At 41.8% G+C, this 23,599-nt stretch overlaps 1 protein-coding gene across 2 annotated transcripts in view; it reads left to right on the top strand.

Annotated features, from left to right (window-relative positions):
- LOC142687189 (uncharacterized) overlaps nt 1–18,405 on the top strand; it is a 31,849-nt gene extending 13,444 nt beyond the window's left edge. The window contains exons 1-7 of one of the 2 annotated variants that reach the window (XM_075847555.1): nt 5,102–5,216; nt 14,816–14,981; nt 15,327–15,496; nt 15,820–15,997; nt 16,744–16,778; nt 17,062–17,141; nt 17,953–18,405. In XM_075847555.1, the coding sequence (XP_075703670.1) occupies nt 5,143–5,216; nt 14,816–14,981; nt 15,327–15,496; nt 15,820–15,997; nt 16,744–16,778; nt 17,062–17,141; nt 17,953–18,350 (1,101 nt within the window). In that variant the 5' untranslated portion in view covers nt 5,102–5,142 and the 3' untranslated portion in view covers nt 18,351–18,405. Of the gene's footprint in view, nt 1–5,101; nt 5,217–14,815; nt 14,982–15,326; nt 15,497–15,819; nt 15,998–16,743; nt 16,779–17,061; nt 17,142–17,952 lie in introns of those variants that run through there. The other variant, XM_075847554.1, reaches the window with a different exon arrangement.
- Nucleotides 18,406–23,599: the final 5,194 nt, after the last annotated feature.

The following is a 23,599-nucleotide window of genomic DNA, read 5'->3' as shown; positions in this document are numbered from 1 at the left end:
AAAATACTCACTACACTTCTAGATAAATACCTTAATAGGTATAGTTTTCAAAATGGGGTCATTTGTGGGGGTTTCCATCATTCTGACCCCTATGAGGCCCTGAAAACCTGGTGCAGGAAAACAAAATGTACTTCAAAATGTATGAAATGATTATTAAATTTGTAAGTCTTCTAAATTGTTCAAAATGTATTTTATTTTTTCAAAATTGCTGCTGGAATAGAGTAAAGAGATGGAAATATATATTTAATAAAAAAAATGTACAGTATGTATGTACACATATGTGACATATTGCCAGTTCCAAATAGGGAAAAATGTTAATGTTAATTTTTACAAAATGTCATAAATTTAGATATTTTTTCATTAATTTACACAAATCGTATCAGTCTACTTTTACCAATAAAATAAAGTACAACGTGGGACAAAAAAACGATGTCAGAATTCCTTGGATATGCAAAACTATTGCAGAATTATTCTCTGATAAAGTCACACATACCAGATTTGACAAATCTGGCTTGGTCATTAAGGTCCAAACAAGCTTGGTCATTAAGGGGTTAAAGAGAGGTGATACCTTTTTTTTTATTCTTTTTTTTTGTTTCTCTAATAAAACAGTGTGTTTGGTGCAACTTTCTAAATACTTTTTATTAAAAATTATTTTTACTTTTTGAGATACAGCTGCTTTATATCCTGAATAAATAGCGTCTGTATCTAGTGCTAAAACCTGTATCCGTCAGGTTAGTGGCACTGACGGGTACTGTGTCAGCGGGTTGGGGGGGGGGGTCGAATTGCGTGCGAGGGGAGAGAAGGGGGCCCAAGTTGTGTCAACAGCCCAAGGCACAGGGTACACTTAATCCGCCACTGCTGAGTGACCACACCCAGCACTCTGGGTCAAGTCATATAACATTGTAACAATATGCAGCCCATTATTGCCCCAGATATACTACAGTAGTTTGGGAAATTTTACTGGGAAAGTGTTGCCCTGGTATAACACGGGTGCCCTCGCTTCCAGCAGATGTGCTATGTCCCTTCCCTTCCTAGTTCCTAAATACTAGGGCCCTGAAACTGAAGGAATGTTCCCCTCTGGTCTTCAGATCGGGATGTTTTTTCATCGCCGCATTACTAGTGCCATAACTTTTTTATTTTTCGGTTGATGGAGCAGTGCGCGGGCTTGTTTTTTGTGAGACAAGCTGTAGATTTTATTGGTACCATTATGGGACATATACGACTATTTGATCACTTTTTATTTCATTTTTAGAAGAGGAAATTACCAAAACAAGCAATTCTGGAATAGTTTTTTATTGTGATTATTTTTGGCATTCACTGTGCGCCATAAATTACATGTTAATTTTATTCTGCGGGTTGATACAAATACGGCAATACCAAATTTAGTTTTTTTCATGTATTGCAGCTTTTACACAAATCACTTTTTAAAAAGAAAAAAAAATTCCTGTGTCTCCCTATTCTAAGACGCATAACTTTTATTTTTTACGTCGACAAAGCTATGTCAGGGATTTTTTGCAGGAAGGGCTGTCGTTTTTATTGGTACTATTTTGGGGTAAATTTGACTTTTTCATTACTTTTTATTCAATTTTTTTATCGATTTATTTCTAGAGTAGGAAATTATACAGCTTTCTGATATATATGTATTTTAAATTTGGATCATATGCCTTTTTATACCAGTGTAGTTGTAGTGGTACTGCTCACAGATTAGTCCATAGAAATGAATTTATAGGATAACTGAATAGACTAAGGATGGCGGCAGTCATGTGACCCCTGGCATTCAGGTAATACTGTCCGGGTATATAACAGGTGAATAATAGGTTATTGAAGAGCAGAAGTTATAAAGTATTTCTACCTACAGCAACATCTCATCTTGCCTGTCAGTGTCTGTGAGGAGCAGCTCTTCTCCCTGTCTCCTCTGTGTGTTGTTAATAAAGTTAAAGGGGTTTTACCAGCCAATAAAAATTGATGGCCTATCCTCAGCATAGGCCATCAATTGCTGATGGGTCGGGGGCTGACTCCTGGGACCCCCGCCGATCAGCTATTTTGAAGAGGCTGCAGCGCTCGTAAGCCCCTTCATTTCTTCTTGCTCACTGTGAATGTTCGACACATTTAGTGGCGATTCACAGGTATTGCAGCCTTCTTCTCCCATTGAATTCAGATGCTCATCTCATGAACAGTGCGGCCCTGCTGTCTCCTTCTGTGTATTACATGAGAGGTGTGCAGTATGGGTAATATAAAAGTCCATGCGGAACAGTCCAAGAGGACAAAACACAGTAGTAGAGTATATTACAGTAATCAGTAAGTGCTGCACAATGTTATTTATTACATATAATTGGGGGTACACTTTATATTATGAAATTATTAGAATCTAGGCTATAGATGGAATCTATGAGGTGTTTTCCCAAAAATGGATTGGACTGAAATAAAAACATCAAGTGACAGAACCAAATACTAAACAAACTGAAAAAATCACATAACATATAACAGAATACCTTCCGCAGGGGCGTAGCTAGGGGGGGGCAGGCGGGGAATGTGCCCCGGGCGCAGTTCAGAGGGGGGCGCCAGCGCCACCTCCTCCTGCACTATAATTGTACGTGTGTCGCAAGGACACAGGTACAATTAGAAGCAATGAATGACCGGGCACGTTCCGTGCCCGGCCTTTCCGCGCCTTTCCACGAATGAAGCAACTGGTACCTTTTGTACCAGTAAAGCTTCCGTCGATGAAAGGCGCTGACTGACTGACAGGGAAAGTCATCCTGCCCAGCCAATCAGCGCCTTTCTTAGATGCTGTGTTCAACTCCCTGAAGACCTGCGCAGAAGAGAGCAGGTCTCCATGGCTGCCGGACGGCGTGGGAGCGGGAATAAGGTGAGTTTGAATTTTTTTATTTTTTTAAATTGTAATAAAAGTGTGTGGCTGTATCTGCGAGGGGAGGGGGAACTTTGTCTACACGGGGGGGGGGGACTTTGTCTACACGGGGGGCCTTTATCTACGGGGGGGGGCTTTATCTACAGGGGAACCATATCTACAGGGGAACTATATCTACAGGGCTGGGCTATATACAGAGGAACTATATCTACAGGGGGGCTATATACTGGAGTGGGCTGTCTATAGAGCACCATATACAGGGGTGGGCTATAGCTACACCTGTAGATATAGCCCACCCCTGTATATGGTGCTCCATAGATAGCCCACCCCTGTTTATAGCCCCCCTGTAGTTATAGTCACCCTGTATATAGCCCAGCCCTGTAGATATAGCCCCCCCTGTAGATATATTCCCCCTGTATATAGCCCACCCCTGTATATAGCCCCCTGTAGATATAGCCCCTCTGTAGATATAGCCCCCCTGTGTATAGCCCACCCCTGTTGATATAGCCCCCCTGTGTATATCCCAGCCCTGTGTATATCCCAGCCCTGTGTATAGCCCAGCCCTGTGTATAGCCCAGCCTTGTAGATATGGTCCCCCTGTAGATATGGTCCCCCTGTAGATATAGCCCACCCCTGTATATAGTCCCCCTGTAGATATAGCCCACCCCTGTATATAGTCCCCCTGTGGATATAGCCCACCCCTGTATATAGTATCCCACAAATAGCTCCCCCTATAGTGCTCCACAGAAAGCCCACCCCTGTATATAGCCCCCTTGTACATATAGTCCACCCCTGTATATAGTGCTCCACAGATAGCCCACCCTTGTATATAGCATATACAGGGGTGGGCTATCTGTGGAACACTATATACAGGGGTGGACTATCTAGTGGAGCACTATATACAGGGGTGGACTATATGTACAAGGGTGGGCTATATACAGGGGTGGGCTATCTGTGAAACACTATATACAGGGGTGGACTATATGTGGAGCACTATATACAGGGGTGGGCTATATCTACAGGGGGGCTACATACATGGTTGGGCTATCTGTAGAGCTCTATATACAGGGGTGGGCTATATCTACAGGGGGCTATATACAGGGGTGGGCTATCTGTAGAGCACTATAGGGGGAGTTATTTGTGGGACACTATATACAGGGGTGGTCTATATGGGGGCACTATCTACAGGGGCCCTATGGCAGGCACTATCTACAGGGGGCACAGTGTGTGTGTGGGACACGGTGTATGGTGCTATTATAATTAGAGGTGCAGTGTATGGCGCTATTATATGTAGGGGCGTAGTGTGTGGTATAATGATAACGTTATATTTATTTATAGGTGCAGAAATGTAGGTAAAGTGAGAAGCTGAAGACATCTGAGCGGCAAACTGCAGAAATGGGCTGTGACCGGGAGAAGTCATCATAGAGGTCTGGACCGGATGGAGAGGAAGAACTAGAATCTGAGACGTCACCGGTGAGTCACTTAATGTAAATGTTTGTTCTGCCTCTAATCAGTATTGTAGTCACTGTATGATCTGCAGAGAGATGATGGGTGGTATGATTATGATAGGATTTATTTTTTGTGAAACAGCATCTCCCAGCATATCCTTATCATTGTTTGGGCCATGCTGGGAGCTGTAGTTGTACGCCGTACACACCTATACACCAGGGGTTGCACTAAATTGAGCTGTATTTGTGCTGGTGTTGTATATATGTAGTGAGCTTGCTTCTGGGGCTGTATATATGTACTGAGCTTGGTTCTGGTGTTGTGTATAGAACCATATTGCTTGTGAAATGTACAAATGTTTATATGCTCGCGTTACATAAAAAGAAATGACACGTCGATTGGTAGAGAAAACAAACACGGCGAGGGGGAAGGAGATGTCGGGAAAGAGGTTGCGGGGGGCGCCAAACGGAATCTTTGCCCCGGGTGCTGGTGAACCTAGCTACGCCTCTGGCTTCCGGAAAGATCCATGATTACTGACACTGAAGAACTATCTACACAGCTCTGTATATAATATTCACTGATATGTTCTTCATCAATGTACCTGCTGCTCACATACCAATGCTCATTGTGACATCACTACTACATACCAGTGCTCATTGTGACATCACTTCTACATACCAATGCTCATTGTGACATCACTACTACATACCAATGCTCATTGTGACATCACTACTACTATAAGGGCAGCTCTCCCAGGGCGGGGCCTTTAGAATCTTGCTGATTGGTTCTTGTGCGCTGCACGTCTCGTTAATTAGCAAAGTGATTACAAAATGTTGAGGAAAGTGAAGAAAGGTTTGAAACTCGATAAGAGTTCCAGTCTGACCCGGGCCGAAAAAAATATCTGGTAAGTGAAGGAGGAGAATCTCAAGTGTTTCTAAAATGTTTAGATTTCCACAATATTATTAAACACGAGATGATGTTTTGTAGAAACATTTTGTCTCTACGAAGCTTGTCCCTGTTCACACTGGGAATAAATAAATCCTGTATTTTATAGTGTGAACAAAGGTTTATTTCTTCAGGTTCTGTAAGAGAAGTAGATATCCCAGATCTGCTGTTCCATCAGGAATCATAACAAGGGATTGTGTGTTTTACCCCCAGAGCTGCTGGATCCCAGCTACAGACAATCTGCCCTGGGATGTTCAGATACTGATTTCTCCTGCATTACAATGACTATTGAGCAGTAATCATATTTGTACAGTATATGTATGTGGAGAATATATATAGACACAGACCTTGCACTTGACATGCATTTAACTTGTGCACAACTTTTCTTTATGTCCATGTCTTTCTGATTAATATTCATGTACATGTAACTCAGTGTAACTCTATGGACTGTAACTGTCACTCGCAGTTTACATTGGAGCCATCACTCCACAAATAATAAATGTATCTCCAGTCTTATAGAGGGAGTTATGAGTATGGGGCCCCCCTCTATTACCTCATATGGCCCAATAGGTCAGTATAACCCCTTCCCTCTTTGGCCGCTTTTGACCTTCCTGACAGAGCCTCATTTTTCAAATCTGACATGTTTCACTTAATGTGGTAATAACTCCGGAATGCTTTTACCTATCCAAGTGATTCTGAGATTGTTTTCTCGTGACACATTGGACTTTATGTTACTGGCAAAATTTGCCCGATACATTCAGTATTTAATTGTGAAAAACACCAAAATTTAGCGAAAAATTGCAAAAATTAGCATTTTTCTCAATTTAAATGTATCTGCTTGTAAGACAGGCAGTTATACCACACAAAAATGCTGCTAACTAACATCCCCCATATGTCTACTTTAGATTGGCATCGTTTTTTGAACATCATTTTATTTTTCTAGGACGTTACAAGGCTTAGAACTTTAGCAGCAATTTCTCACATTTTCAAGAAAATTTCAAAATGATATTTTTACAGGGGCCAGTTCAGTTGTGAAGTGGATTTGAGGTCCTTAGATATTAGAAACCCCCAATAAGTCACCCCATTTTAAAAACTGCACCCCTCAAAGTATTCAAAACAGCATTTAGAAAGTTTCTTAACCCTTTAGACATTGCACAGGAATCAAGGCAAAGTAGAGGTGAAATTTACAAAGTTCATTATTTTTTTCCAGAAATTCATTTTGAATCCATTTTTTTTGTACCACAGAATGTTTTACCCAAGAAATGCAACTCAATATTTATTGCCCAGTTTCTGCAGTTTTAGGAAATATCCCACATGTGGCTCTAGTGTGCTACTGGACTGAAGCACCGGCCTCAGAAGCAAAGGAGCACCTGGTGGATTTTGGGTCTCCTTTTTATTAGAATATATTTTAGGCACCATGTCAGCTTTGAACAGGTCTAGTGGAACTAAAACAGTGGAAACCCCCCAAAAGTGACCCCATTTGGGAAACTACACCCCTCGAGGAATTTATCTAGGGATGTAGCAAGCATTTTGACCAGCCAGTTTTTTTGCAAAAATTTTTGGAACTAGGCCATGAAAATGAATATCTACATTTTTTCAAATAAAATGTAGGTTTAGCTAATTTTTTTTCATTTCCAAAAGAACTAAAGTAGAAAAAGCACCACAATATTTGTAGAGCAATTTGTCCCGAGTAAAACAATACCCCACATGTGGTCACAAACATCTGTTTGGACACACGGTAGGGCTCAGAATGGAACTAGCACCATTTGGATTTTGAATAGTGTCTGGGCGCCATGTCACATTTGCTCAGCCCCTGTAGTACTAGTACAGTGGAAACACCCCAAAATTGACTCCATTTGGGAAACTGCACCCCCTGAGGAATCATATAGGGGTATAGTGAAAATTTTGATCCCAAAGGTTTTTTGCTGAATTAATTAGAATTAAGCTATGAAAATGAAAAATAATTTTTTTTTCCAACAAGATGTAGTTTTAGATCAACATTTTTCATTTTTACAAGGAATAGAGAAGAAAAAGCACCCCAACATTTGTAAAGTAATTTCTCCCGAGTACGGTAACACCCCATATGTGGTTATAATCGGCTGTTTACGTATATGGTAGCATTCAGAAGAAAAGGAGCGGTACTTATCTTTTGGAGCGTAGAATTTGCTGGAATGGTTTGCGGACGCCATGTTGCATTTGCAAAACCCCTGATGTACAAAACAAAAGTGACCCCGTTTTAGAAACTACACCCCTAAAGGCATTTATCAAGGGGTGTAGTGAGAATTTAGACTCCACAGGTGTTTTTCAGAAATGAATACGCAGTGGATTGTGCAAAGTGAAAATTGCAATTTTTCCACTGATCTGCCTATTCATCGCACAATATGTTGTGCCCCTGGAGAATCTAACCCCATAAATTGTTAAGCGGGTTCTCCCGGGTATGGTAATGCCTTACTTGTGGCCATAAATTGCTGTTTGGGGACGCTGTAGGGCTAAGAAGGAATAGACCGCCATTTTGAGCATGGATTTTGCTTGGTAGTTTTGTTTGAGTTTTGCTGGTATTTCTGTTTATAATGTGGGGGCATGTGTAATCTGTGCGGAGAACATCAGGATATATGTAATCTGTGCGGAGAACATCAGGATATATGTAATCTGTGCGGAGAACATCAGGGCATAATAAGAGGGTATAATAATGGGGTAAATAATACAATTCTCCATAGATGTGTGTTACGCTGTGAAGCGATCCGTTATGCACAGGCCAGTGTAACACTGATAAACGGTTTTCTTTCTTATCCCCCTTTTGTAACGCTCTGCACCTTTTGGGGACTTTTTCTCCTTCGTTGTTTGGGAAATATTGCTGGGAAAGTTTTCTGCTGGTATAATACGGGCGCCCTCGCTTCCAGCGGATGTGCTATGTCTCTTCCCTTTCCTAGTTCCTAAATACTAGGGCCCTGAAACTGAAGGAATGTTCCCCTCCGGCCTGCACATTCAGATGTTTTTTCATCACCGCATTACTAGTGCCGTAACTTTTTTGTTTTTCAGTTGATTGAGCGGTGTGCAGGCTTGTTTTTTGCGAGACGGGCTGTAGATTTTATTGGTACCATTTTGGAACACATACGACTTTTTGATCACTTTTTATTTCATTTTTTGGTAAAGGAAATTACCAAAAACAAACAATTCTGGAATCGTTTTTTATTGTTTTTTTTATCGGCATCCACAGTGCGCCATAAATTACATGTTAGCTTTATTCTGCGGGTCGATACGATTACAGCGATACCAAATTTATATAGTTTTTTTTATGTATTGCAGCTTTTGCACAATAAAATCACTTTTTTTATAAAATCATTTGTTTTCTATGTCGCCATATTCTAAAACCCATAACTTTTTTATTTTTGCGTGCACAAAGCGGTGTCAGGGTTTATTTTTTGCGGGACGGATTGTCGTTTTTATTAGTACTATTTTGGAGTAAATGTGACTTTTTGATCACTTTTTATAGCATTTTTTGGAAGGAAATGTGACCTAAAAACAAAGATTCTGGCGTTGTTTTTCATGTTTTTTTTTACGGCGTTCACTGTGCGGGATAAATTACATAATAGTTTTGTAGTTTGGGTCGTTACGGACGCGGCGATACCAATTATGTATAGTTTTTTTTTTTTTTTATGGGTTTTCCCATAATAAAAGACTTACTATGGGAAAAAAGTCAGTTTAGCTTTATTTTTATTTGAAATGTGTGTGTTTTTATTGTTTTACCACATTTTTATTATCTTTTTTTTACTTTTCTGACTTGTCCCACTAGGGGACATGAGGGCCTGATGCCCCGATCGCTACTCTAATACACTGCACTACATACGAAGTGCAGTGTATTAGCGCTGTCAGTTATTCACTGACAGCAAGCCTATGAGGACACGCCGCAGGCGGGTCCTCATCGGCTCCCGTACAAGGCAAACTCGGACGCCATTTTCTGGCGTCCGATTGCCACAGCAACCCAGCGATTGCATCACTGGGTTGCCGGTAGGGTGAAAACCTATCAGATGCTGCGCTCTATTGAGCGCAGCATCTGAGGGGTTAATCTGCCGGATCGGAGAGTAGCTCCGGTGCTGGCAGTTACAGGAGGGTGCCAGCTGTATAATACAGCCGTCACCCAGCGGTGATGGTGCCGGCTCTGCTTCTGAGCCCGCACCATCACTGCGCCGTACATCTACGGCGCTTTGCGGGAAGCACCTCCCGACAGCGCCGTACATGTACGGCGCATGTCGGGAAGGGGTTAATGGTGGACAAGCTTGTAAGGGCTGTTTGCATGGAGTAATAACCCCCACTACCCTAATACTGCTATTTAGATATGATTTATGGAGGAATGTGTTGTATTATATATATATATATATCTCTATCAGTATATTTATGTACTGAATGGCCACTTTCTTAGAGACACCTGCACTTTCACGGTTAGAGCTTCCCTTTAAGAAAATTAGACATTAGTCATTAGACCCTGCGGTGCAGCATTAGATCAAGTATTTGTATGATGAGAAAAACCACTGTGCTCACTATTTAGCAATGTTGATTTCTACTTTATTCAGCATAAGCAGTAGTGGGATGTGGAGTGTTAACCTACGGCAGTTTCACGTGTACCCTTATACTTTGTAAAGGCCTCGGCGTTATATAGAAACAAGGCAACTTTAAATCGTACATTACAGTGATACATAAGACACAACAAATGTTTGGACAGAGTCTACGCAGTTACATCTGTATAAGATGAATAGAATAACATACTTTAACTTAAAAAATGCACTTAGATCTTTGCGATCAATAAGACCTAATGGAACGAGGGCTTCCGCCTGTAAGATCAATTTCTGCCTCTTTTTTGAAGCAAAAGGTTATGTCTATTCCCCCCCTGTGAAAGCGTGTTTAATGCACAAAATGCCCGCAATCCACATTCCCCTGGGATTACCTCCATGATATGTAAGCATGCGTTCACTAAAAGGAGGAGAGCCCTACCTTGTACCCAATAGATCGTACATGCTGCCTGAATCTCTTGAATATCGGGTGGATGGTCCTCCTGATGTAATAGAGATTACAGGGACACATGACAATACACACAACAAATTCGGTTCTACAGGTAATGAATGATGTTATCCACTTTAGTCGTCAAGCCTCCTAATTTCAATCCTTGCACGATTGAGTTGGCTGCAGAATCTGCAGTGTCCAGATCTATAATCTCCTCTCGGAGCCAACTCAATCGTGGAAAGAACCTGAAATAAGGAGGGAAACTACAGTCACACAGTTTAACCGCTTCCCGACCGCCCACTGTATATTCACGTCGGCACTTGCTGGGCTCTGTGCAGTGCCGACGTGAATTCACGGTGGGTGTTAAAAGCGCGATCCGGGTGTCTCAGAGTAGCGCTGACACCCGGATCGCGCTGTTATCACCTGCCTCTGGTCCCGGAGATATGATCGGGACCTGATTAGTTCAGGTCCCGGTCATGTGATCGCAGGGAAAGTGTGTTGTAGCAACGAACTGGAAAGTTTGTTGCTATAACAAAGTGGAAAGTTTGTTGCTACAACAAACTTTCCCGGGGACCGATTGCGGGTGCTGCAGTCGGTTATAAGGCAGAACCGGGGGCCATATAACAGCGCCCGGGTCTGCCATGCACAGCAGCCTATGAGAACCATCCGGATGCTGGCTCTCATAAGCTTCCTGTCAGTGTGACTCTCAGCGTCACACTGACAGTTTATAATACGTTACACTACCTAGGTAGTGTAATGTATTATAGCAGCGATCAGTGCTGCCAGGCTTCAAGTAAAAAGTAAAAAATAAAGTAATAAAAAAGTTTTATAAAAGTGTAAAAACAAGTTATAAAAGTTACAAAAAAAAAGAATGCTTTTTTCCCTATAATAAGTCTTTTATTATAGGAAAAAAATGAAAATGTTAAAAAAAAGTACACATATTTGGTATCACCGCGTTCGTAACGACCCAAACTATAAAACTATAATATTATTTTTCCCGCACGGTGAACACCGCAAAAAAAATAAATTAAAAAACAATGTCAAGAATCACTTTTTTTTGGTCATCAACCCTCCCAAAATATAGAATAAAAAGTGATCAAAAAGTCGCATGTACCCCAAAATAATACCAATAAAAACTACAACCTGTCCCGCAAAAAACAAGCCCTTACACCGCTTTTTTGACGGAAAAATATAAAATTATGACTCTCAGAATACACAAAAAATAAATAATTTCATCAAAGTGATTTTATTGCGCAATCGCCACAAAACATAAAAAACCTATATACATATGGTATCGCCGTAATCGTACCGACCCGCAGAATAAAGTAAAATGTCATTTATACCGCACGGTGAACACTGTAAAAAAAATATACGAAAAACATTGTCAGAATTAATGTTTCTTTGTCACTTTGCTTCCAAAAAAATCTAACAAAATGTGATTTAAAAAAATCACATGTACCCTAAAATGGTACCAATGAAAAGTACAGATTGTCCCGCAACAAATAAGCCCTCACACGGCTCCGTTGGAGAAAAAATAAAAAAGTTCTGGCTCTCAGAATATGGCGATGCAAAATGTGCAGAGTGTTCCAAAAGCGGATAAGATTGGGCACCATTTATCAGTGCGACACCGGCCACATATCTGCGAATTATTATTTATGTACCCCATTATTATACCCTCTTATTATGCCCTGATGTACTCCGCACAGATTACATATACCCCCACATCATAAACTGAAATACCAGCAAAACCCCAAACAGAACAGTTACCAAGCAAAATCTGCGCTCCAAAAGCCAAATGGTGTTCCCTCCCCCCACAGCGTGCCCAAACACCAGCTTACGTCCACATATATGACATTTTATATCTGGGAGAACCCGCTCAACATTGTATGAGGTATTTGTCTTCAGTGGCACAAACTGGGCACAATATATTGTACATTAAAATGGCATATCAGTGGAAAATTTTAATTTTCACTTTGCACCATCCGCTGCGCATTAACGCCTTGGCGCACCACGACTTAATAGCATGTCGTGGTGCGAGGGGTTATTTATGGAGCGGGCTCATGCGCTGTGCACGCTCCATATTCTGCAGGTGTCAGCTGTGTATTACAGCTGACACCCGGGACTAACGGACAGGAACAGCGATCGCGCTGTTACAGGAGCCTGTATAATGACATTATACTGCAATACATTAGTATTGCAGTGTATTGTACCAGCGACCTAATGATCGCTCGTTCCAGTCCCCTAAAGGGACTTTTGGGAGGTTTCCACTGTTTTGGTACCTCAGGGGCTTTGCATATGCGACATGACACCCGAAAACCATTCCAGCTAAATTTGAGCTCCAAAAGCCAAATATTGTTCCTTCCCTCCTGAGTCCTGCCGTGGGTCCAAACAGCAGTTTATTACCACATATGGCATATTGCTGTAATCAGGACAAAATGCTTTACAAATTTTGGGGTAATTTTTCTCCTTTATTCATTGTGAAAATTAAAAATTTCTATGTTTTTTCAGAAAAAAGTAGATTTTCATTTTCACGGCCTAATTCCACTAAATTCAGCAAAAAAACTGTGGGGTCAAAATGCTAACTTTACACCTAGAACAATTCCTTGAGGGGTGTAGTCTTCAAAATGGGGTCAGTTTTGGGGGGATTCCACTGTTTTGCTTACTCCAGGGCGTTGCAAACGCGATATGGAACTGAAAACCAATCCAGCAAAATCTGCGCTTCAAAATCCAAATGGCGCTCCTTCCCTTCTGAGCTCTGCCGTGGGTCCAAACAGCAGTTTAGTACCACATATGGGGTATTGGCGTGAAGTAGCTTTACAAGTTCTGGGGGCTTTTTAATCTTTATTCCTTGCAAATATTATTTTTTTTAATATTTTTTCAGAAAAAAAAGTAGATTTTCACTTTCACAGACAAACTTCAATAAATATAGCAAAATACCTGTGGGGTCAAGATGCTAACTATACCCCTAGATAAATTCCTTGAGGTGTGTAGTTTCCAAAACCGTCTCACTTTTGGGGGATTTCCACTGTTTTGGCACCACAAGACCTCTTCAAACCTGACATGGTGCCTAAAATATATTCTAAAAAAAGGAGGCCCCAAAATCCACTAGGTGCACCTTTGCTTCTGAGGCCGGTATTTCAGTCCATTATCACACTAGAGCCACATGTGGGATATTTCTAAAATCTGCAGAATCTGGGCAATAAATATTGAGTTGCATTTCTCGGGTAAAACCTTCTGTGTTACAGAAAAAAATGTATTACAAATGAATTTGTAAATTTGTAAATTTCACCTCTACTTTGCTTTAATTCCTGTGAAGTGCCTAATGGGTTAAGAAACTTTCTGAATGCTATTTTGAATACTTTGAGGGGTGCAGTTTTTAATATGGGGTGATTTATGGGGTCTATCTAGTACATAAGGCCCTCAAAGCCACTTCAGAACTGAACTGGTCCCTGTAAAAATAGCCTTTTGAAATTTTCTTGAAAACGTGAGAAATTGCTGCTAAAGTTCTAAACGTTGTAACGTCCTAGAAAAATAAAATAATGTTCAAAAAACAATGCAAATATAAAGTAGACATATGGAATATATAAAATAGTAACTATTTTGTGTGGTATTACTATCTGTTTTACAAGCAGATACATTTAAAATGAGAAAAATCATAATTAACTCTTTCAGCACCCTGGACAGTGACTATCTCCTGACGTCGCGTACCGGAATTTTTTTTGCCGGGTTCGGCCAAAACGAGTTCGGCCGAACCCGGTGAAGTTCGGTTCGATTGTCCGGGTTCGCTCATCTCAAAGACACTCCATTTGGATGTTTGGAAACAGAAAAGCACGTGGTGCTTTTCTGTTTACATTCATCCTTTTGACAGCTGGTGCGCTGTTTCAGTCGGTTCGCACGGAAGTGCTTCCATGCGACCAGCGTGGTTTTCACGCACCCATTGACTTCAATGGGTGCGTGATGCGCGAAATACGCGGAGATATTGAGCATGTCGCGCTTTTTGCGCAGCTGACAAACGCTGCGCAAAAAGCACGGACTGTCTGTACTGCCCCATAGACTTGTATTGGTCTGTGCGTGGCGCGTGAAAACCACGCGGCCCGCACGGACCCAATACACGCTCGTGTGAATCCCCCCTTATTACCACATAAAGAGACACATGTCAGATTTGAGAAAATGGGGCTGGTCATGAAGGTCAAAATGAGCTCGGTCTTGAAAGGGTTAAGTTGTTATGATGGTCCTCAATGGTTGCTTCTAGCAAAAACAGAGACGACATTATACTTTATAGTTCTGTCTGCCAAGTTCCTGGATCCTATAAGACATCCATACAGAATATGTGCACACTGATTCCAACTAATGTACTTACCATTTGTTTTCATCCTGATGGAATAAATGGGATCTGTCAGAGGAGACATTGTTTATTTATTGTATTGTTTCCATGTATAGTAGATGCAGTATACAGAATACATTCAGCTTTCTCTTTAAAGTCACTGCTAATGCTGCATGTACAATAATGATCCAGTCATTCAATGTTCTCATTTTCCTAATTATTTATTCAACTTTTAGGGCCGCCGATGACGAATCGGAAGAACGCCTCCAAAGGGAAGGCAGACAGTTCAGTGACCATCTTATAAACCCAGTGATCACCGATGTCCCTGACTTTAAGGAGAGATTATCTGGAGAACTGGTCTTCCTGAAAACATCCCAGATCGTCCATGGAATCTTCTCTGAGGTAATTTCAGTTCTATGTATCTGACCAGCAGGTTGTATATGAAGAGATGATTGTATATGGACGAGTGTTATTTTCATAGATGCTTTATGAATGTTATCAGTGAATATATTCAGAGTAATATTGGTCATACATCTTCCATATGTTCTGTCTGATCTCCTGGTTGGGCTGAGAATGAAGCTCTGCTGTGAGAGAAGTTGTAGATCTGTCCAATACATTGTACAGCACTGTCCTCTGTATACAGCAGTGGTGACTAGTAGCTGTATACAGAGGTTAGGATAGGGAAGGCTATATATGAAACAAGTGTATACTCCCAGTGTGTAATTCTGTCTCCATTTACTTACGCAGCTGATTAAAAAAGAGAAGATCGGACGAAAGAGGGAGAAAATTATCGAGTTTAGGAGAGCGCCTCTAATAACAGTGCTGGCTGTAATATCAAGGCAGCAGGATTCATTTCTGGCGGAGGAACTCCTATGGATAGATTACAACCCTCTAATGGATGAATTCATGCCTAGAAGGTAAGGGATCATGGGAATTATATATCCTTCCATATGTCCACTAAACTGATCACATTACCATAGAAAACCTCACTAATTTTGCAGTAATGCATCATATGGTATATTGCCACAAGTCTTATCTACTATAAATCTCAATATACTTTGTGTTATAACAGCCCCCTCCCCCATAATGAGCTGTGTAATATGTGGTGCTGTCTAAATAAAGGCTGATAATAATAATATGAACTATAATGTAGTAAGAATTATAACTTATAATATAGAGAAATTGTTCCAACAATGATTCTCCGCTAAATCTTATTCTCTGTCTTCTTCATTTCTTGCAGGATGTGGCCGGTGTCCAAAATCAAGATGGCCACAAAACAGCTTCACCAATTATATCAAATTGTGTCTGTGGAAACTGAAGGAGAACATTTATTTCATGTTCATTCCCCAAAAGAAGAACGTGACAAAACCTTCCTTCAGTGGGAATATATAATCCATCACATCAACCAGCAGGAACCTGTGAGTCAAGATTTTATCCACTGAATTACTGGGGTTTTGTAGGTTTAGTGATGGAAAAGGAGAAATTGATGGCACAGAACAAAGAGACTTGTATTAGGACGTTCTGGTGAAGTCTAATGGAGATTGAAGGCCTTCTCCTGTATCTTTGACATAATGTTTCCTGCAGCTCAGCCGCTCATGCTTTATTAGGGTATGTTCACACGTACACGTCCGTAACGGCTGAAATCACAGAGCTGTTTTCAGGAGAAAACAGCTCCGCAATTTCAGACGTAATGGCAAGTGCAGGCGCTTTTCGCGGACGTAATTGGAGCTGTTTTTCCATTGTGTCAATGGAAAATGTCTCCAATTACATCTCAAGAAGTGACAGGCACTTCTTTGACGCGGGCGTCTTTTTTACACGCCGTCTTTTGACAGCGGCGCGAGTAAATAAAATGACCGTCGGCACAGAACATCGTAAAACCCATTCAAATGAATGGGCAGATGTGTGCCGATGCTTTGGAACCGTATTTTCGGACGTAATTCGGGGCTAAAACGCCCGATTAACGTCCGTAAATAGGGTGTGTGAACCCAGCCTTAATAATAATAGTAATAGTAATAACCTTCATTTCTACAGCAGGTATAATATATTCCACGGGACAAATGAGCGGCCCCTGCCCGTTAGCGCTTACAATCTAGAGATGCCGGATTGTGGGGTTCCTTGTATGTCACAAATAGGAACTAACGTCTTTATTCATTGTCTTTCACAGTTTCATCTTGATGACATATTATCTGCAGATACAAGGTATGTTATTTATTTCACTCTCATCATTTTATTTTATGTCTTTTTTATGTTTTGTGCTGGGACATGTAGACCCCACAGGTTATATTAATAAATGAGGCCCTAGAGGCTGAGTCAGGACAAGGTACCATTTTTTTAATTAAAACATAGTATAAATTTAAACCCCAAGTATGAGAAATAGGGTAACATAAAATTCAGTAAAAGAAAGGACTGTGTCTCCAGAAGTTGTTCTATAACATACAATAATTCACATATCTTTTCATTTTTCCTTTTTTGCACTTCACAGGTCAATGGATTGGAAATTCAATGAAAAGATCCGTAATATCGATCCTGAATGCTGGATAGAAGAGGAGAATATAAAGAGAAGTAAGTCGTCTTTTATAGTGTGTATGGTGTCTGTACATCAAGCTCTTATAGAAAGTGTGACTGCAGTTATTCCGTCTTCTCCTGGATAAGACGCTGCTTCCTATGTGAATGTCATGTGAACAGAAGGTGCTACAAGACGAAGTAATATGCAGGAGTTTAGTATCGGAACCTGATTACTTTACACAACCCGGGTAATAGAGGGTGTTACTGATTAAGGGGTCCCCCTCTATTATGTCCATATGCCCTAATAAATCTTAAATGTGCATCGCTGAATACGCCGTTCTCTTCAGAAGAATACACAGGGGGTCTAAATCTAATTTAGAGGAAAAATACAATGCTGCCGCTCATGGAAACCAATCATATCTCTGCTTTCATATTTTAACCTTCAATAGTACAATGGAAACTTAAATTTGATTGGTCGCCATAAACAAAGTCAGCTGTTCCTACCTACAATTGTTTATATACATTATTCCTGTATCCTTCTGGGCGGCCCACAATATTTACTAGAATATTACTGGAGCTCGTCCTCACTCAGCGATAGTGATGTACACCGCACCCCACCATACACGTAACCTGTGTGTACAAAAATTCCAGGATTTAGGCATGATGAGGTTAAAAATGCAATAGGCACTCAAAACCACAGCATTCACAAACAGTTGTGTAAATGGGTAGTCATAACTATCCATTCACTGCACAAAAAATTAACCAACACTGCAAAGTGTGAACGAGGCATAGTTTATATATTGTAGGTATATAAAGGTATTGCAGGTACTTTGTGTTGCGGCTTTATAATTGTGTTATTTTGTTTTAGGGGGCTGGCTAAGAATGAGTGATGATGTCAGATATTGGTGGAAAGTTGCTAAATCTAAAATCTCTGGAAAGAAAGTCACTCAAGAAAAAAGTAGAGAGAGCAAAGAAAGACCAGAAAACATTAAAGAACCCTCCTCTTCTTCATCATCTCAACCAGAGAGCTCAGACCCAGAGCCCACCGTGCAGGATGACCTTACAGAGCTAGTCCTGAAAGAGGTAGAAGATCCTAAGGAAAACATCAACTTATTAAGATCTGAGGAGCAGGACCTGAGAGAGAGGATCATAGAAGTGCAGAATGGACAGATTGTGAGACCACGCTCAAATCTCGGGTTAACATATGACAATGATTATACAACAACTTGGAGACTATCTGGCTGGTGGGAAATGATCAGCCTATAATTCTGCTTTATCAGAGGGTTACAAAATCAGACCCTTCCATCCGCTTTCAGGAATCTGTTAGACGAATTTTCCATTCTTATCAATAAAAATTCAATGATTCATCTGAATAAGTGCTTCTTTTATTCTTGCGGCAAGGAGACAAATGGCAGATCAGCAGTTGTCTGAGCTTCATCACATAAGCACACGTTTATATAGGCTTTAACCACAACCAGGTGACATTTTGCACATGACAGTGAGTATCTTACACAAAATACTAGTCTAATGCAGTTTTGCTTCATATAGCATATTTTGACACTAACAACTGAAACTGGGATAAAGTTGAACTTCCTTAAAGTCCATCTGTCTCTATTGAGAAATCCAACTGCCCCAAACTTGAAAGCAAAGCATATTTAACACTTTATCAGAAAAATCATTTCCTGAGAAGTTCTGCATAGCTCAGTGTATATTTCATTTCATTGCATCAAATAAGCATACATTTTAAATAAAACTTTCCTAACAAAATCTCAAAAAACCTAATGTTTACAATTCAAAAGTGCAAAGCAGGAAAAACAATCAAAAGTTTTTTGCAAATATCAGAACTTCCCGCACCGACCCGCACCATGTGTGCAAAAAGTAACATCTTTAAAAAAGGGTTTAATGAAAGAGAAATAGCAGTACAAACAGCTATCATTTCTATATTCTCTCTATCAATAAAACATAACCTCGTCTCAAAGAACTGTTTTGTGTGCTTTTCTAACAAAGGATTTGACCAATCCATCTCAAACAAGTAGTTAACTTTGGAATATTCAATGGGTTATCGAGAGACGGATAGTTGTACAAGATGTTAGGGCTTGCAGGGAGATTTGATCCACTTATTGTGGAATTGTCCAAAGTTAAGAAGATACTGGAACAGGGTTATAGAAGTTTTGAATAGAATTTATAACGTTGAGATAGATTGCAGTCCAATTACATGTATACTTTGATGTAGTCTTGGGACAACTCTAAATAATTCCCCAAAAAGATCTCTAGGGTGTAGTTTATATATTGCTAGAAAAATGATACTGAAACAATGGATCTCTAATGAGCCCCAGAATGGAAGGTAGCGGTCCTGAGATACATCCATCTTAAAGGTATTACATGTAAAAACATGAAGGCAACTAGAAAATGTTCTCAGCAATGGGGAAGATGGTGTAATGAGGTATCCCCAGATGTTAAAAAAAACTGTTTGGTTGAAAGCAGGAAAATAAAATAATAATAAAAAAATATATATATTTATTTATTTTTTTGCTCTCTTTTTATCGTGGGGGGGGGGGGGGAATGCGATTTTTTTCAGTGCGAAGCAATTTTATAGATGAAAATTATTGAAAGAATTTTGTATTTGAAAGAAGAAAATGTAAAAATGTAAAAAAAAATAACTTTTGGAATAAACAAAGTCTGTGTAGTTAAAATTTGCAATAGCACCCTAAACGCAGGAAAATAAAAAATAAAGCAGGTCCACATGTCGGTATAGGCAGTCAATACAAATATATGATTTGCGCAGCTCATGCTTATTTGAGATTTCAGACAAGGATTGAGAATGTTAGAAGACTTGCTGCTTTAGTCTATTTTAAGGGTATGACCAGACGTGGCGTCTTTCTACAGACACTGTCCGCATCAATGCCGCACATAATCTGCGTTGCAGATTTTGTTGCGGCTTTGCCTAAAATGTGCATAAGGGCTTGTTTACACGAACGTATATTACGTCCGTGCAACGCGCGTGATTTTCACGCGTGTTGTACAGACCTATGTTAGTCTATGGGGCAGTGCAGACAGTCCGTGAGTTTTGCGCAGCGTGAGTCCGCTGCAAAAAACGTACGACTTGTCCTATATTTGTGCGTTGTTCGCGCATCACGCACCCATTGATGTAAATGGGTGCGTGAAAACCACGCATGTCACACAGAAGCACTTCCGTGGGACAAGCGTGATTTGCGTAACAGCGGTAAAAAGTATGAATGAAAACAGAAAAGCACCACGTGCTTTTCTGTTTACAAACATCCAAACGGAGTGTCATAATGATGGCGGCTGCGCGAAAAGCACGCAGCGGCACATCAGATGGTTATGACACACGGAGCTGTTAAGTGCCGTTTGCGCACGCAAAATGCCACGTTATTTGCGTGCGCAAAACGCACATGCTCGTGTAAACCAGGCCTTAAATTGATGCGGATTAGCCGTTGCGTATTCAGGTGAAGAGTACTTCCCTTCTCTCTATGTAAAGGATCGGCTAGACATAGCTTCTGTGTCGACGCCCGTTTTTACTCACTCTGCACCTGCTCCTAAGTCTGGTCGAGTGACCCCTTCTTCCACCAATCAGCCTGGGAGGCTGAGGAGTGGGAGAGCCTATCACAGCCTGGCCAGACGGAGCTAGCTCCCGCCCTCTGTCCATTTATACCATCACTTCCTGCTCCTCCTTTGCCTGTGATTCTTTTCAGTCTGTTTCCTGGCCTTGCTGCTGCTGCTTACTACTTGTCTTCTGCTTCATATTGACCCTGGCTTGACTGACTATTCTCCTGCTCTGCGTTTTGTATCTCGTCCTCTCCTGGTTTGACTCGGCTCGTTCACTATTCTCCTGCTCTGCGTTTTGTACCTTGTCCACTGCTGGTTTAACTCGGCTCGTTCACTATTCTTGTTGCTCACGGGGTTGCTGTGGGCAACAGCCCCATTTCGCTTAGCTTCTGTGTACCCTTGTCTGTTTGTCTGTCGTGCACTTAGTGAGCGTGGGGACCGTCGCCCAGTTGTGCGCCGTCGCTTAGGACGGGCCGTTGCAAGTAGGCGGGGACTGAGTGGCTGGTAGATTAGGGCTCACCTGTCTGTCTCCTTACCCCGCCATTACATAATAACAGGCCCATAAACCTTTTCTACCCTGGTCCCTGTCACTACTATGGACCCCCTTGAGACCCTGGCTCAGCAAATGCAGGGCCTCTCCCTACAGGTCCAAGCCCTGGCTCAGAGCGGCAACCAGCAAGATGCTACCCTGGTAGTGCCCCCCACCTCACCTCTTGAACCCCACCTCAAGTTGCCTGACCGGTTCTCAGGGGACCGGAAGACTTTTTTCTCCTTTCGGGAGAGTTGTAGGCTCTATTTCCGTCTAAAGCCCCACTACTCAGGTTCCGAGAGCCAGTGAGTGGGTATAATTATGTCCCGGCTCCAGGACGGGCCCCAAGAATGGGCCTTCTCCTTGGCTCCCAACGCCCCTGAACTTTCCTCTGTTGACCTTTTTTTTCTGCTCTCGGGCTCATATATGACGAGACTGACAAGACTGCCTTTGCCGAGAGTCAGCTGGTGACCTTACGTCAGGGTAAGAGACCCGTTGAGGAGTACTGTTCAGACTTTAGGAAGTGGTGTGTAGCTTCTCGGTGGAATGACCCTGCCTTGAGGTGCCAGTTTAGATTGGGTCTGTCGAACGCCCTGAAGGACCTGTTAGTTAGCTACCCCTCTTCTGACTCTCTAGATCAGGTTATGGCTTTAGCGGTACGACTTGACCGACGTTTCAGGGAACGACGACTTGAAAGTTTTTGTGCCTTCTCCTCTGGCTCCCCCATGATGGCTCCCGAAGTTCCGTTGCTTCGTTCTTCCACGGAAAACTCGGATGAACCAATGCAACTCGGGGCCTCCGTGTCTCCCCAACAACGTAGAGACTTCCGGAGGAAGAATGGTCTCTGCTTCTACTGTGGGGAGAACAAGCATCAAGTGAATAACTGTCCTAGGCGTAAGAATAAGCAGCCAGAAGAACTTCCGCGCCTAAGTGATCATCGGGGAGGTCACTTGGGCGCACAGGTATTTCCCGTAAATATGAAACCTAATAAGATCTTGCTTCCCTTTCAGGTCTCTTTTGGTGGTAGGTCTGCTACCGGCAGTGCCTTCGTGGATTCAGGGTCTTCTGCTAATATTATGTCTGTGGAATTTGCTATATCTCTAGCTATGCCATTGATTGATTTGCCTAAACCTGTCCCAGTAGTGGGTATCGACTCCACTCCTCTTGCTAATGGTTATTTTATACAGCATACCCCTGTTTTTGTATTCCTTGTTGGCTCCATGCATTTGGAGCAGTGCTCTGTACTGGTTATGCAGGGTATATCGTCCGATTTGGCATTAGGCCTTCCCTGGTTGCAGTTGCATAATCCCACGTTTAACTGGAATACTGGGGATCTTACCAAATGGGGTAATGAATGAATGACGTCACGTTTTTCTGTTAATTTTATTTCTCTCCCTGAGGAGGTGAACACTCTACCTGAGTTTATTCAGGATTTCGCTGATGTTTTTTCTAAAAAGGCCTTTGAAGCGTTACCTCCTCATAGAGAATACGATTGCGCAATCGATTTGGTGCCAGGAGCTAAGCTCCCTAAGGGTAGGATATTTAATCTCTCTTGTCCCGAACGTGAAGCCATGAGAGAATATATCCAGGAATGCCTGGCCAAGGGTTACATTCGCCCCTCTACTTCGCCGGTAGGTGCTGGCTTCTTCTTCGTAGGGAAGAAGGATGGTGGTCTTAGGCCGTGCATTGATTACCGAAACTTGAATAAGGTCACTGTAAGGAACCAGTATCCCCTTCCTTTGATTCCTGATCTCTTCAATCAGGTTCAGGGGGCCCAATGGTTCTCTAAGTTTGATCTACGGGGGGCTTATAACCTTATCCGCATCAAAGAGGGGGATGAGTGGAAGACTGTGTTTAACACGCCCGAAGGTCATTTCGAATACCTCGTCATGCCCTTTTGGTTGTGTAATGCTCCCGCGGTCTTCCAGAATTTCATAAATTAGATTTTAAGAGACTACCTTGGGGTATTTCTTGTAGTGTACCTTGATGACATCCTAGTGTTTTCCAAGGACTGGTCCTCCCACATTGAGCATGTCAGGAAGGTGCTCCAGGCCCTTCGGGAAAACAAACTGTTTGCTAAAACCGAAAAATGTGTGTTTGGGGTGCAGGAGATACCATTTTTGGGTCAAATCCTCACTCCTCATGAATCCCGCATGGACCCTGCCAAGGTTCAGGCTGTGGCGGAATGGGTCCAACCTGCCTCCCTGAAGGCGTTACAGTGCTTCCTGGGGTTTGCTAATTATTACATGAGATTTATTGCTAACTTCTCGGTCATCGCTAAGCCTCTTACGGATCTCACTCGCAAAGGTGCTGATCTCCTCCATTGGCCTCCAGAGGCGGTCCAGGCTTTTGAGATCCTTAAGAAATGCTTTATCTCGGCCCCAGTGCTGATTCAGCCTAACCAAATGGAGCCATTTAT

The sequence above is a fragment of the Rhinoderma darwinii genome (genome assembly GCF_050947455.1).
Source record: "Rhinoderma darwinii isolate aRhiDar2 chromosome 5 unlocalized genomic scaffold, aRhiDar2.hap1 SUPER_5_unloc_20, whole genome shotgun sequence".
NCBI lineage: Eukaryota > Metazoa > Chordata > Amphibia > Anura > Rhinodermatidae > Rhinoderma > Rhinoderma darwinii.
This window is presented reverse-complemented; position numbering and strand designations above follow the sequence as displayed.